Genomic DNA, 14,690 nt, shown 5'->3' on the forward strand with positions numbered 1-14,690 from the left:
CTCAGGCAGGCTTTCCCTGTGGGGTAGCAGTATAGCTGCTGGGAGTCCTAGAATCACATATTTATAATTTAGCAATCTCAGTGAGAAGAGAGAACCTCTGTTTACAATAGTTCTAGCAAACCAGAATTGATTTTCATTGGGTCAGTAAGGGTATTATTCCCATTCCTGAATCAGTCACTGTGGCCTGAGGGTAGCGATAGGATATAATGGAATACTCTTAATGGCTGGGCTGGGTTGTGTGAATATTCACCTGTGACTCTGAGATGGGGGCAGGGAGCCCTTTCCTACAGGGAACATCAAGGTGCCATTACCAAAAGAATGAGAATGGATACGGGCTAGGCAAAAACAACAGATGTCTACCACACTTAAGGTATTAGGACTATGCTCACATTGTAGAATGTTTCTGCTTGGTTCCTGTTTTAAAAGCCTTAATATGTCAATATTTTCACAGAATTATGATGAATTATGACAAATTGAAATCACGTCTGGGTGAGATTCATGATAGCAAAATGCGTCTAGAGCAGGATTTGAAGAAACAAGCTTTGGACAACCGGGAAATAGATAAAAAAATGAACAGTATCAAACCTGACCTGATCCAGCTGCGCAAGATCCGAGATCAGCACCTTGTGTGAGTAGTCTGGGCTGGTATGGGAGGAAATACCAGCACCAGATTACTGCTGGCACTAGACTCGTTAGAGGTAGAAGAGATTTGTAACTGAGAACTGGCCAGTGAGATTTGTAAGAATTTAGGAAAGCAATCCTGGTAGTATTTGGTGGTACCCGAGTTTACCTAAAGTCAACATGTGGGGCAAACCACAATGTAGCATTCTAGATTCTAGTCCATACAAATGGGAAATCTCAGAGGTTGGGTGTGGCATGAGCAATGTGGTGTAGCTTAAAAAGGACAGGTTAATGTTTGCCTAAATACAAAAACCAGAATCTTTGATTACATAGTAGAACCACAGAAATAGAAATTACCCCTCATGAGCACAGATAATAACACTGATAGTGGGGGCCTACAAATAAGTATACAGGACAGTCTCCTAAAGGGTTTTTATATATAAGAAATGAAATTCTGTATTCAAGTAATAGAAATGTGCCAATAGCAGGCATGCAAGGTAATCTGACCTGAGGAATGAAACTCAGCTCTTTAGTATTATAGAAAACTGTATGATTTAGATAGATATAGGGATATTACTCAATATCCCTATTGATATATATATATTACTCAAATATAGATTGAAAGGTATATTATCAGAACAAGATGATAGATTTTTAGGACAAATGACTTATAGGAGAGAATCCATGAGAAACAAAAATATGTTTTGTTCTAGGTAATGAATAGACTGCTACAAAATATGTTTATAGGTGACTTTCATGCATGGAACACAACTTGATTCAAACTCTTGGTAGAACACAAAGTAAAGACCTCTGACTGGATTTTCCATAGACTTCAGGGTTTCTTTGTATGAGAAAGGGAGCGGGGAGAAAATAAAAGCTTAAGAGGTGGGGACAGTGGCTATTGAGTAGAGTAAAATTTAAGGTGATAAGTTTTGGGGGCAAACAATTAGAACTATGCTGTGCTGAGTAGTTTTTAGTAACTCCTTTCTAGAGATCATTTGTTTGCTATTGTGGACAAAAAACAAAAGTCAAGCAAGTACACAAAGCATATAGAAGAGCCTTGGAAACAAGGCAAGGAGGTACCTTGTCTAAAATCAGGGTGTGTCTGCTCTCAGAAAGCTTATGTGATTCTGGTCATATAATGAAGCTGAAGAAAGGCCCAAGAAGAAGGCTTATGCCACAGACCAAAGGAATGAATGGAAGCCCTTGTTTGCTCTGGAAAGTGATGAGATTATTAAAAAATACACCATCCCAAGAGGCATGAATAAGTGTGGCAAACTAGACCTTGAAAGTTCCTTTAACAAATTATGTAAACTAAATATAGAAGAGAGTTTAGATAACATCATGGGTGATAAATCATGATCTGCTAGTAAAGATAACTAGGGTGTTTAGGGAGATATTTATTGAGTATCTGCTATATGCTGGCACTGTTTTCAGCATTGGGAATAGTCATGAACAATAGGACAGACCCCTTTCTTACATTTTAGTGGGGGAGACAAACATAAGTGAAAATATAAAATAATGAATTTCAGGCAAGTGCTATGAAGATGATAAAATAAGGTAAAATATAGAGAATGAGTGACAAGGGGACTGCGTCAGTTGGGATAATTAGGGCAGTCCTCCCTGAGGAGATGGTGTTTATGATGAGACCTGAATGATCGGAGCCTGGTTGGAGGATGGTGATGAGTGAAAGAGTTTTTATACTCACTCAAATTTTTAGTCCAGTGGCCATGTCAGTGGAACTAAATTTAATGGTATGTTGTTTTACATTTAAAGTTTTGGTGTATCTTAAAATACTATGATTTGCCTAGTGATGAGGTAAATTTATATTAATTACTCAGATTGCCATCCTGAATTTCTTGTGGCTTGCTTAGGTACGAGAATAGACCTTGAAATTGTTTTAGAATGTTTAACTCAATGTAGTGGGCCACACAGGAATTGAGTCTTCTGGCTTAGTGGAGATTGCAAATGTGACACCATGCTCACATAACTAATGATTTCAGAAACAGATGTCCCCATGTGTTTAAGTGAAAGTATATGTGTGCTTATGGTGGTACAAACTTCTAGAAAAGGAAAATGAAAAATGAGAGAAGTGCCTAATTTCAGTAAACTTCCTGTGTTTCTGCTTTTTTGCGGAAAGTTGGAGGAAAAATTAAGGAGAAACTAGTTTAAGGAAATCTCTGGCCCCTTTTAGTGGGAGTGGGTTAAAATAAGAGGTTCCTGGAATCTGGAAATTTGGTTGGCTTGGACATGTCTACATTGGGCAGAGTTTGCACAGATACTGACACTGGTGTCTTCCTTCTGGCAGATGGCTCAATCACAAAGGAGTGAGACAGAAGCGCCTAAATGCCTGGCTGGGAATCAAGAATGAGGATGCTGATGAGTAAGTTCTCTACCTTTCTATCAGAGGGGTTTGGTCCCCAATCTAAGATGTGGGGCTTCTTTATACATGCCAAGTGTTGGCTCTCATTGTCAGTTGAGGACATTGAATCAGGAACTTTGCACCTCTTTTAAATTGAATTGCTTGAAGAGTAGAGTACCCTACGGGCACTTGAGGTCAGAGACCTGCTGAGCCACTTGAAATCTTGGTGCATGAGCATTGCTCATTCAGACATTCTTTGTCAGCTGATTGGATGAGAGGTGTGAATTTCCTGTTTTCTGCACCGTAGCAAATAACAAAGTTGTTAAAAAACATCCCAAGTAATTGTAGTTTTACTTCGTCATTTTGTGGTTAAAGATTTAGAATGAGTGTTTTATTCATGAGTTTGCGTTTAGGTGTAAGTAACCTGATTGTTAGAATAATATTTTAACATTTAATTTTTAGGACCTATTTTATCAATGAGGAAGATGAAAACCTGCCCCATTATGATGAGAAAACCTGGTTTGTTGAGGATATCAATCGAGTACAAGCAGAGGACTTGCTTTATGGGAAACCTGATGGTGCATTTTTAATTCGTGAGAGTAGCAAGAAAGGATGTTATGCTTGCTCTGTGGTGTAAGTCTTCTCTAGCGGTTTAACCTTTTGAAAATTTCTGCATTGATTAATAGAAACTCAACCCTTCATAAAATTCAAATAATTCAAAAATTATTTGAAGTACAGTAATGAGGACCCATGGCTTAGACCTTTAATATTTATATAAAGAAAACAGTTAGTTGCTTTAGGAGAAATGATATCTGAAATTATTTGGGGGATTTTAATTTCAAATGGAAAGCAGATTAGCCCTGCATGTTGCTATTGGATTTTCAGGCATTTGTGAAAAGTAATATGAGATCTTCAATTGAAAGATCGCCTAAGGAGGGGTGCCTGGCTGGCTTAGTCAGTAGAGCGTGTGACCCTTGATCTCAGGGTCATCAGTTCAAGCTCCACATTGGTTGTGGAGCCTACTTTAAATAGATAAATTAATTGAAAAATTTTTTTAAAAATCATAATTTTGTAGTAGTCTCCTGCATGTCTAATTTGGGCTTCAATGTCCGTTTAAGTAAGCTTGATTAAGAATTGTTTTTTACTTCAGAAGAAAAACTATCTAAATTTTGTACTTAAGTAGTTTTCTGTTGGGGTAGTATCGAAAATGTTGGTATTTTCCGTAAGATGATCTCATGACTTTGTTTGGAAAAGCCTATTAGTTTCCATCCATCCACCCATCTGTTTATTTATTTACTTATTTAGATTTATTTGAGAGAGAGAGCAAGTGCATGGCAGAGTAGGGGGAGGGACAGAGGGAGAGAATCTTCAAGCAGACTCCCTGCTGAGCACAGAGCCCGCCGTGGGGCCTGATTCCGCGCTACAACCCATGAGATCACGACCTGAGCTGAGATCACGAGTCCGAGGCTTAACTGACTGAGTTACCCAGATGCCTCTATTAGTTTCTTTTTAATGGAAGGTGAAATTCTGGGGACAACTAACCATGTCTGTCACATTTTGCCTAAGTGTTGTGTATACTCCTTCACTGACAAAGACCATACTTAGAATGAAGGTATATTATGATTGTTATGAGAGCAAGCTTTGGTACCAAATATATTGCATTCAAATCCTGACTCTACTTACCAGATGTGTGACCTAGGGTAAATTACTTAACCTTTCTTTGTCCAGTTTCCTTATCTGAAAAATAAGGATAATAATATCTACTTGAGGGTTTTTATAAGTATTAAATTAGTTAATACATGTAATGTGCTTTGATCAGTGTTGGTACATAATAAGTGAATGTTATCTACCAGTATTATTATGATAATGATGCTACTGATGGACATGGCAGAAAGCAAGCAAAAATAACAAAATGATTTTGCCCTCAAAGAGGGCAAGGTGGTGAGAATGGACAAAAGACACTCATATTAACAGAGTGCTCAGTGCTTTACGTGATCATCTCATCCTTAGTTGGTCTATGGAGTCGGAGTTTGAATCCAAGTTTACCTGGTTTCAAAGCCCACGTTTTTCTGTTGCACCATACTTTTTTCATTTCACAATTAAATATCCAAGATAAATAGAATCACTGTGAAATAGGTATCATCAGTAGGCTGTACACATGAAGAATTATTCTGGTGGAGAGGGAGAGGGTTGGGAGGTTTTGTGGAAGAGGTAGCATTTGAACTGGACTTTGAAAGGATGAATAATGGGATATCTATGGGCAGAATATGGGGGAGGACATGAAAAGTGCATTGGATTACTGTTTTGCAAAGATACAATTATTTTAAATATTTTTTAAAGATTTATTTATTCGAGAGAGAGAGTGAGAGTGGGAGTGAGTGAGCATGCAAGCAGGGGGAGGAGCAGACGGAGAGGGGAAGCAGACTCCCCACTGAGCATGGAGCCTGACTTGGGGCTTGATCCCAGGACCCCAAGATCATGACGTGAGCTGAAACCAAGGGTCAGATGCTTAACGGACTCAGCCACCCAGGTGCCCCTACAATTATTTAAAACATTTCTTTTTTCTCTTACCCTGGCTGCTTAAGTTACCTGAGTGGAAATGCCAAGATAGGGTAGTTCTTATAGAAATTGAGATCTTTTAAAAATAAAAAGAAGAAAGGCAGTAAGTAAGCCCAGTGCATTGGTACCCTCACCTAGGTCATTGGTGGCAGCCTGTGGGTCAAGGACTTGGCTGGTGGAAGATACTGCCCAGCAGCTCAGCTAATTCCTGGGAGACCAAGGAGCAGCTTGAGTATCTTGAGGAGGTGTATTCTTTTTCTCCTTCCTTTAGCCACAGACTTGACCATTAAGTCCACAGCAGTGTGGAATTCCCTTGCTTATGAAAAACATCTGCAGTCGTAATCATGTTGGCATTCACACTGAGGATGGTTGGAAGCAAAAGAATCCGGCATCACAAAGACTCCCACTTGTTTGCCAGCCATTCTGGCTATAGGAAGCCTGCCTACAGTAATCTCCCAGTATACTTAGAACATTTGCTGAAGTAGGAATATGAATATGTTCAGTTTTTTAGGAGATTCTCATAGCAGAATTAACATGATCATGTAGGAAGTCACACATGGAACTCATTTGTTCTTCCATTTTAATTTGTTAATGACATCATCAAGAAGCCTAAGAAGAAAAATTGCTTAACTCTACAACCTTCTTACGCTAAAGACCTGCAGCCAGCAATGCCTGTATTCACTAGGTTAAGGATTCAGGTAGTGAACACTTGTGATCCTTATTGCCATTTGGGGTAAAAAATTTGATTAGGGATAGAACTAGACAGATCAGAAAGGTAGAAGAAGATTTGAATGATATTATAAAACAACTAGACTTAATAGACCTATCCAGAACACTCCATCTAACAACAGCAGAATACACATTCTTCTTAAGGGCACATGAAACATTATCCAGGATAGGCCATAGGTTAGGCCACAGTCTCAATACATTTAAAAGTGTTGAAATCCCACAAAATATGCTTTCTAACCACAGTGGAAAGAAACTAGAAATCAAAAACAGGAAATTTGGGAAATCCTCAAATGTGGACAGTGACCAACACATTCCTAAATAACCAGTGGATCAAAAAAAGAAAATGAGGGAAATTAGAAAATACTTTGAGATGAGTAAAAGAAGAAACACAACTTATCAGAACTCACAGAATTCAGCTAAAGCAGTGCTAAATGCTAAATTTATAACTGTAAACATTTATGTTAAGAAAGGGAGATCACATATTAATAAAGTAACCTTCCACCTTAAGAAACTAAAAAAGGAAGAGCAAACTAAACCCAAGCAAAAAAAAGGGAATAATAAAGATTAGAATGGAAGTAAATGAAATAAAGAGTAGAAAACAATTGAGAAAATCCATGAAACCAAAAGTTGGGATGGAACTGAATTACAGCCTCAAGCTAAACTGCCCCCATCCCCACAGAGAAGAAACAAATTACTAAAATCAGGATGAAAGAGGGGTCATTACTTATAGTCCTTATAGAAATAAAAAAAAAGATAATGAGGAAATACGATAAACAATCATATACCAAAAAATTAAAACCCAGATGAAATGGACAAATTCCTGGAAGCACACAAACCACTGAAACTGGCTTAAGAGGAAGCAGAAAATGTGAATAGAACTATAACAAGAACTTGGGTTATTAATAATTAAAAAGCTACCCACATAGAAAAGCCCAGCCCAATTGTGTTCACTGGTGAATTCTGCCAAATATTTTAAAAAAGAATTAACAGAAGTCCTTCACAAACTCTTCCCCACAAAAAGAGAACACTTCCCAACTCATTTCATGAGGGCAGTATTACTGATACCAAAACCAGACAAAGATAATCACAAGATAACTATGGACCAATATCCCTTAGGAACACAGACACAAAAATCCTCAACAGAATACTAGCAAGGCAACTCCAGCAGCATATAAGGATTATATACCATGACTAAGTAGAATTCATCCCAGGAAGGCAAGGGTTTTTTCAATTTAAAAAAACCCAAAAAACAACAATGAACATAATATACTGCATAATAGGATAAAGGACAAAAATCACATGATTCAATAGAATCACAAAAACCATTTGACACAATCTAGCACTCTTTCATGTTTAAAAAAAGTCTGAACAACCTAGGAATAGGGTTCTTCCTCAACTTGATAAAGGGTAACTATGAAAAACTCAGAGCTAATATACTTAATGGTGAAAGATAGTGCTTTCCCCTAAGAAAGGAAGAAAACAAAGATGTCCACTCTCACCACTTCTAAACATCATTGTACAGAAGGTTCTAGTTAAGGTAATTGGACAAGAAAAAGAAATAAAAAGCATCCAGTTTTGTAAGGAAGATGTAAGTTATTAGAGCTAATAAATAAGTTCGGCAAGGTTGCAGGTTAAAAGATCAGGATTCAAAAATCAGTTGTATTTCTAAATACCAGTAATAAACAATCTGAAAATGAAATGAAGAACGCATTCTACATATAATATCATCAAAAATACCAGTAGGATTAAAACAAAAAGAAATGCAAGAGCTGTATGGTGAAAACTATAAAACATCATTGAAAGAACTCAAAGGGAGACTTAAATTTAAGTGGAAAGACATCCTGTGTTCATGGATTAAAAGACTTAATATTGTTAAGATAGAAATAACTTCCCAAATTGAGCTACATGTTCAATGTAATCCCTATCAAAAATCTCAGGGGGACTTTTGTAGAAATTGACAAAATGATCCTACAATTTATATGAAAGTACAAGGGATCCAGCACAGCCAAAATGATCTTGAAAGAATAGAGAAAGTTGAAGTACACCTCCTGATTTCAAAACTTAAAAAACAAAGGTGTAGTAATCAAAATTGTGAGGTGCTAACAAGGATAAACATGTAGATCAATGAATAGAATTGAGAGTCAAGAAATAAACCCTTACATTTATGGTCAGTTGGTTTTCAACAAGGGCCTGAAGACCATTCAGTGGGGAGGAAGTAATCATTTTAACCCATGAAGCTGGGACAACTGGAAAGCCACATGCAAAAGAATAAAGTTGGACCCCTACCTCACACCATATATAAAAATTAACTCAAAATGGATCATAGACTTAAATGTAAGAGCTAAAAGTATAAAATACTTAGAAAACATAGACATAAACCCTTGTGACTTTGGATTAGGCAGTGGTTTCTTACAAACCAAAAGCACAAACAACAAAAGAACTAGATTATTTGGATTTCACCATAATTAAAAACATTTTATATCAAAGGGCACTATCAAAGTGAAAACACAACACACAGAATGGAATATTTGCAAATCATGTATCTGTTAAGCAACTAGTGTCTAAATCATAACCCTTAACAGTAAAAAAAACCCAAGGGCCTCAATTTAAAAATTGGATGGACGTTTAAAAAAATGGTAAAGGATTTGGATAGACATTTAAAAAAATTCACATACAATTAACATAGTGTTATATTAGCTTCAGGTGTGCTACATAATTCAACAATTCTATAAATTTCTCCCAAAGTTCAGCAAGATAAGTGTGCTTTTAATCCCCTTTATTTATTTCACCCATCCTCCTACGCATCTTCTCTCTGGTAACCACCAGTTCTCTGTATTTAAGAGTCTGAGGTTTTTTTGGTCTTTTTTCCCCTTGTTTGTTCATTTGTTTTGTTTCTTTAGTTCCACATATGAGTAAAATCATATGGTATTTGTCTTTCTCTGACTAATTTCACTTAGCATCATACCTTCCAGGTCCATCCATGTTGTTGCAAGTGGTAAGATTCCATTCTTTTTTATGGCTGAGTAATATTCCTCTCTCTCTCTGTGTGTGTGTGTGTGTGTGTGTGTGTGTGTGTGTGTGTGTGTGTGTCTCCCATATCATCTTTATTCATCTATCTTGATGGACACTTGGGTTGCTTCCATATCTTGGCTATTGTAAATAATGCTGCAGTAAACATAGGGGTGCATGTATCTTTTTGAACAGTGAAGGAAATCAACAGAACAAAAAGGCAATCTACTGACTGAGAGAAGACTTGCAAATGATATATCCAATAAGGGGTTAATATCCAAAATATATAAAGAATTTAGACAACTCAACACACAAAAAACCCAAATAACCCAATTAAAAATGGGCAGGGGACCTGAACATTTTTCCAAAGGAGACATACAGAGTGCCAACAGACACATGAAGAGAGATGCTCAACATCACTTATCATCAGGGAAATGCAAATCAAAACCACAATGAGATACCACCTCACACCTGGCAGAATGGCTAAAATCAACAACACGTGTTGGCAAGGATGTGGAGAAAAAAGAACCCTTGTGCACTATTGGTGAGGATGCAAACTGGTGCAGCCACTATGGAAGACAGTATGGAGGTTCCTCAAAAGATTAAAAATAGAATTAATATGACTCAGTAAGTGGACTACTGGGTACTTACCCGAAGAAAATAGAAATTCCTTTAAAGAAGATCTATAAATGGTCAATAAACATATGAAAAGATGCTCCACATCGTTAGTCCTTAGGGAAGTACAAATTGAAACCACAATGAGATACCACTAGGATCATTATAATAAAAAAGATGGACAATAACAAGTGTTGACATGGATGTAAAGAAATCGGAACCCTTGTACACTGCTGGCTAGAATAGAAAGTGGTACAACCACTTTGGAAGGCAGTTTGGCAGTTCCTCAAAAAGAGATACCATATGACTCAGCAGTTCCACGCCTGGCTCTCTATATATCTAAGAGAATTAAAAACGTACATCCATACAAAAAACTTGTACACAAATGTTCAGAGCAGCATTATTCAGAAATAGTAAAAAATTAGAAACAACCCAAGTGTCCCATCAGTTGATGAATGGATAAACAGAATGTGGCTGTCCAGACCAAATATTACGCAGCCACAGATGAAGTACTGATATATCTACAGCCTGGATGAACTTTGAAAATGTGCTAAGGTGAAAGAAATCAGATACAGAAGGTTGTGTGATAGTGAAGGTTTCCATTTATGTGAAATGCCAAATTAAGCAAATCCAGAGACAGAAAGTTGTTAGTGTTTGTCAAGGTCCAGGGGGAGGAGAAAGAGTGACTGCTAATGAGTACATGGTTTCTTTTTAGGGTGATGAAAATACTCTGGAATTAGATGGTGGCGATTGTTCCACAAGCTTGTGAATATTCTAAAAATCATTGATTTGTATACTTAAAAAAAAAAGTGTTCTCTTTCCCGTGCATTCTTGCCTCATGAGATGCAGAGCTGAGTGATTAAATTCAGCCATCCATTTTCATTCCACCAGGTCTTGGTGCGAGGTGAAAGATATCTCTGTGATAAGTCTGTAAGAGGGCGAGGGGACACACATGGACGTGACATTTTACAAACTTTGGCAAAACACTTCTACACCTCCTCCTTTGCAGAAAAATTGTTCAGACTTCTGGTCATTTGGGGGTCTCTTTATCTATCGTTCCTTGCCTTAATTCCCTGTGGTGTCTGTGTGTTGTGTCTTTGCAGTGCCGACGGGGAAGTGAAGCACTGTGTGATCTACAGCACTGCTCGGGGCTATGGCTTTGCAGAGCCCTACAACCTGTACAGCTCCCTGAAGGAGCTGGTGCTCCATTACCAGCAGACCTCCCTCGTTCAGCACAACGACTCCCTCAACGTCAGGCTTGCCTACCCTGTCCACGCACAGATGCCCTCACTCTGCAGATAAAGAGGGAGTGGGAAGAGAGGTCGCTCTCTAGCATTTTTTTCCTACAGTTTTTATTAGACTATGAGGGCATTCTTTCTACGTAGACTGCTTGTTTTGCACAAGAAGTGATTCTGTGAATGTGGAGAGGCCGAGCAGCAGCCGGCCAGGATGGGGGCACAAGAGGCCTGAGGTCCTCTGAGACTCAGCTGTGCCGCTGCACTGACATAGGAAGCTGGAAGCAGATGTTTTTTTGGAAAGTCTGTTTCATTGGGGCTTTTGTTTAGCCAGGCACCCTCAACAGAACACATTAGGTTTGGTGGGGGTGGGGAGTTATATCTGGAAATTTCTGAAGAGTCCACGTCCTCTCTTGGTCTTTGTCTCCGGGAATGTGGCAGGGGCATGGCTCTGTGGGGAGTTCTGTTTTGGTCTGGCAGTCTCTCTCAACTTCCTCCTAAAATGAAGGCTGTTTTGGTTCTGTGGTAGAATGGCATTTGGTGAAAAAGACAACCAAAGGAAAATGGGGAGGCTTGGGATTTCATTGAGAGAATCTTAGTCAAGGGGGTAAAAACACCTTCAGCTGAAGGTACTTTATTAACTAACATAAGTTAAGCGTCAACATCTCAGTAGCTCTTCCCTCTAAAGAAGCGTTATGTTTAGAAGCCAAATTGATCTCAGCAGAACAGTTTGTTGCCAGACTAAGGTCTGATGGAAGAAGACAGCACTACTATCTGAATGCACACTTTTGTACCCAAACTTGAAAGTGAAAGGAGAACTAGAATTTGTTAGTTTTAGCAAACACTAAAATTGGTCAGTGTAACTCCTGCCCTGCCCTTGTTTCTCAGAGATGAGGAATAGTGTTCTTTTTGTGGGCATGGTGAACTTTGAATCATAAAATGAAGTTGGTGCTTGTGTGGTGTTTCCTTAGCCTAAAGAATGATCTGTTGTTGAAAACCTTTGTAACTTGTTTGTATGAGTAAAGAAAAGGTGCAATCCAGTGCTTTTAGACGGCTTGATATACCAAATAATATAGAACAACAGTCTTATGTGCTTCCCAAATTTAAAGGCCCTGCAGAAACAGTAAACATGGTTTAATTTCCCTTGATCTCCCTGTCCTTTGTGGGGTAGGGCTTAGGGGAGCCATGGGTGGCGAAGGCTGTAGCAGGAGGGGAGCCTGACTGTTGTTGGGGACCTCGGAGGCTCTGGTGTCTAGGGTGAGGGTCATCCACATTACCTATGTGCTTCCATGCAGTGGTTTCTGAAACTTTTGTAAGGAGAGGAAATAATGGCTTGGAGTTTATAGACTGTTAGTAAAAGCCATCTGGAAGTTTTTCTCTTTGCCATTTTTGTGAGCCTGCCATTAAGATGATGTGCACAGACGGTCCTCATGCTCCAGTGGCCCTGATTTTAGGCCAGGAATCTTCCGCTCCATGTGGTTTAAGCCTTCCAGCCGAGTGGAGCTAGGCGAGTGGAGCTGGGGGCAGGCGTGTACTCCTACCTCCTTTATGCCCCACCCCCATCAGTCAACACTCATTCGACAAATAGAGTTCAGCTGCCTCTGAGCCAATGCTGGAACCATAATAGGCTCAGAGTGAGTCAGCTGTTTGAGTCCAAAGCTGTGCAGTCAGGCGTCCTGGCTGAACTAGAGAAGCAGCCGGTATCTGGGTCTTGGTACCTAAGGTTTACAGCTAGGAAAGCTGTAGTTATAGAATGAAAAAATAAATCTTGCTTTCCCTGAGCACTTATCTTGGTGACAGGGTCTAGAATGGACCATGATATAAAAACATTAAAAATTTTGGAAAAACCTCTGGAGTTACTAACAATGAGGATAGGAAGGAAAGGGCCTATCTTCGGCTTTTCTTTGGTTCCATTGCAGTTTCAGGATTAGGCGAGGCGGACAGATGAACCCGTCCTTCCAGTGTCATGTTCTGACTTAAGCCCTTAGCTGAAAGCCAGCTGCACGTCTCTTCTCCACATTGCCAGGCTGAAGTCTTGAAAGTTTTACTGAGTAATGTCAGGCTAGTTGCTGCTGGGATGGCCTTACACCTGGTGTTGAACCTGCTTAAGCAGTTGGATGCTCAGGATTGGGTGCAAGAAATCCCTCCCTTCTGGTATTAAAATTTAGTGTGTTCTGACTCTGTGGGAGTAAGGATGCACGCCTGTGACCTTGAGCCGTGTGTTGCTCCTTTTTAGGCAGACACAAAGGGTGCGTGGAGAGGGAGCTAGGACCATCTAATACCTAAACTTACATATAAGGACTGGCTTGTGGAGGACTGCTCTTTTTTTAATCCTATATTCCTTCACTTTTTCTTTCCTGTTTTTCATTCTTGAATTTGTTGCTCTGTGGGAACTAAGACCTAGGGATCATTTGAGAAGTTGGAAAATCTCTCTTCTGACTAGTTGCCATATCATTTGCTTGATCCTGAGCCAGTGGAAATGGCATAGGGACCAATCTGCTAACCACAGGGAGGGGAAGTATGCAGCTCCTATACTTCATGGTCTTGGCGGCCTTCGTCGGAGCCTAGCTAGCTCTGTGTCCTGTCCCATGATTTAGGCCCTCGGACGCTCTCTCTCTCTCTCTCTCTCTCTCTCTCTCTCGGCATCCTAACTGCAGCTTCACTGAAGCAGAGAGTAAAGAAACAGACTAAGACCGGAGGGGCGCGTTGTTTCTCTGGCTGGGCAGGCCAGCCACCAGCGTGGAAGCAGCCAGAAGCCGGCTGAACACAGGTCCCAGGCCCATCTTTTCCAGGTGGAGGTTTCATCACAGAACAGCGGTCTCTGTCGCTTCCTGATCATAGATGGTAAGTCTTGGCCAGGGCTCAGGACTGCATAGGCTAACTGTGTCCTTACCACTGATTTGGCCAAGGTGGAGGACTTCCTGTTACCTCCCCTACTCCATCTCCAAACCTTGATGGGACCTCCCACTTACTTTGGACCTCATGTGCCCTAAAGAAGCATTGATAGCCAATGTGGTGTCTTCCATAGGCCTCCTCTTCTTGCTGCAAGGAACCAGCCTCATGGGTCCTCTTGGCCAAGAATTGCATCTGGACAATTCCTGGTTACAAGGTGGTCTCTGTTGCCAGTTAAGACTCCAGAGTAGGCTTCTGTGAGGCTTCTGTGGCCTCAAAGCAGAGGGTGCAGATGGGGGCCTGGCTGGGCTCTCTGCTGTCAGCTGCTCATCCTTGCTCTAGCTCTAGCCCTAGCCACTTGTGACAACCTTGTTTCCTTACAAATTCCAGCATGACTTTGGTGCCCTGTTGTTACTTGTGAAAAACCTATTCTTCTGTTGTCTTTGATGTAGTTAAAAAAAAAAAAAAAAACCCACGTAGTTTACGTAAAAATACCTGATTCACAAAGAAGCCAACTATATGTCTTGTGTTGGGACAGTTCATAATGTAGTTCCTAGACCACTTTTGCAAATTGTTCTTGTCACCAGATGTGTTCAGACATTGCTGTGCAGTTGTGGGGAGGGTGGGGGGGAAGTGAGGGGAGATACTTTTTGGTCTTTTGTTTTTTT

At 39.8% G+C, this 14,690-nt stretch overlaps 1 protein-coding gene across 1 annotated transcript in view; it reads left to right on the top strand.

Moving 5' to 3' along the window:
* Positions 1-14,634, top strand: part of PIK3R3 (phosphoinositide-3-kinase regulatory subunit 3) — a 128,228-nt gene extending 113,594 nt beyond the window's left edge. Inside the window, exons 7-10 of the mRNA XM_028123459.2 lie at positions 452-628; positions 2,930-3,004; positions 3,446-3,616; positions 10,999-14,634. Coding sequence (XP_027979260.1) covers positions 452-628; positions 2,930-3,004; positions 3,446-3,616; positions 10,999-11,197 — 622 coding nt within the window. The 3' untranslated portion in view covers positions 11,198-14,634. The remainder of the gene's footprint in view (positions 1-451; positions 629-2,929; positions 3,005-3,445; positions 3,617-10,998) is intronic.
* The last annotated feature ends 56 nt before the right edge of the window (positions 14,635-14,690 follow it).

The sequence above is a fragment of the Eumetopias jubatus genome, unplaced genomic scaffold (assembly GCF_037043125.1).
Source record: "Eumetopias jubatus isolate StellerSeaLion01/CBP00866 unplaced genomic scaffold, mEumJub1_p1.0 scaffold_4, whole genome shotgun sequence".
Lineage (NCBI taxonomy): Eukaryota > Metazoa > Chordata > Mammalia > Carnivora > Otariidae > Eumetopias > Eumetopias jubatus.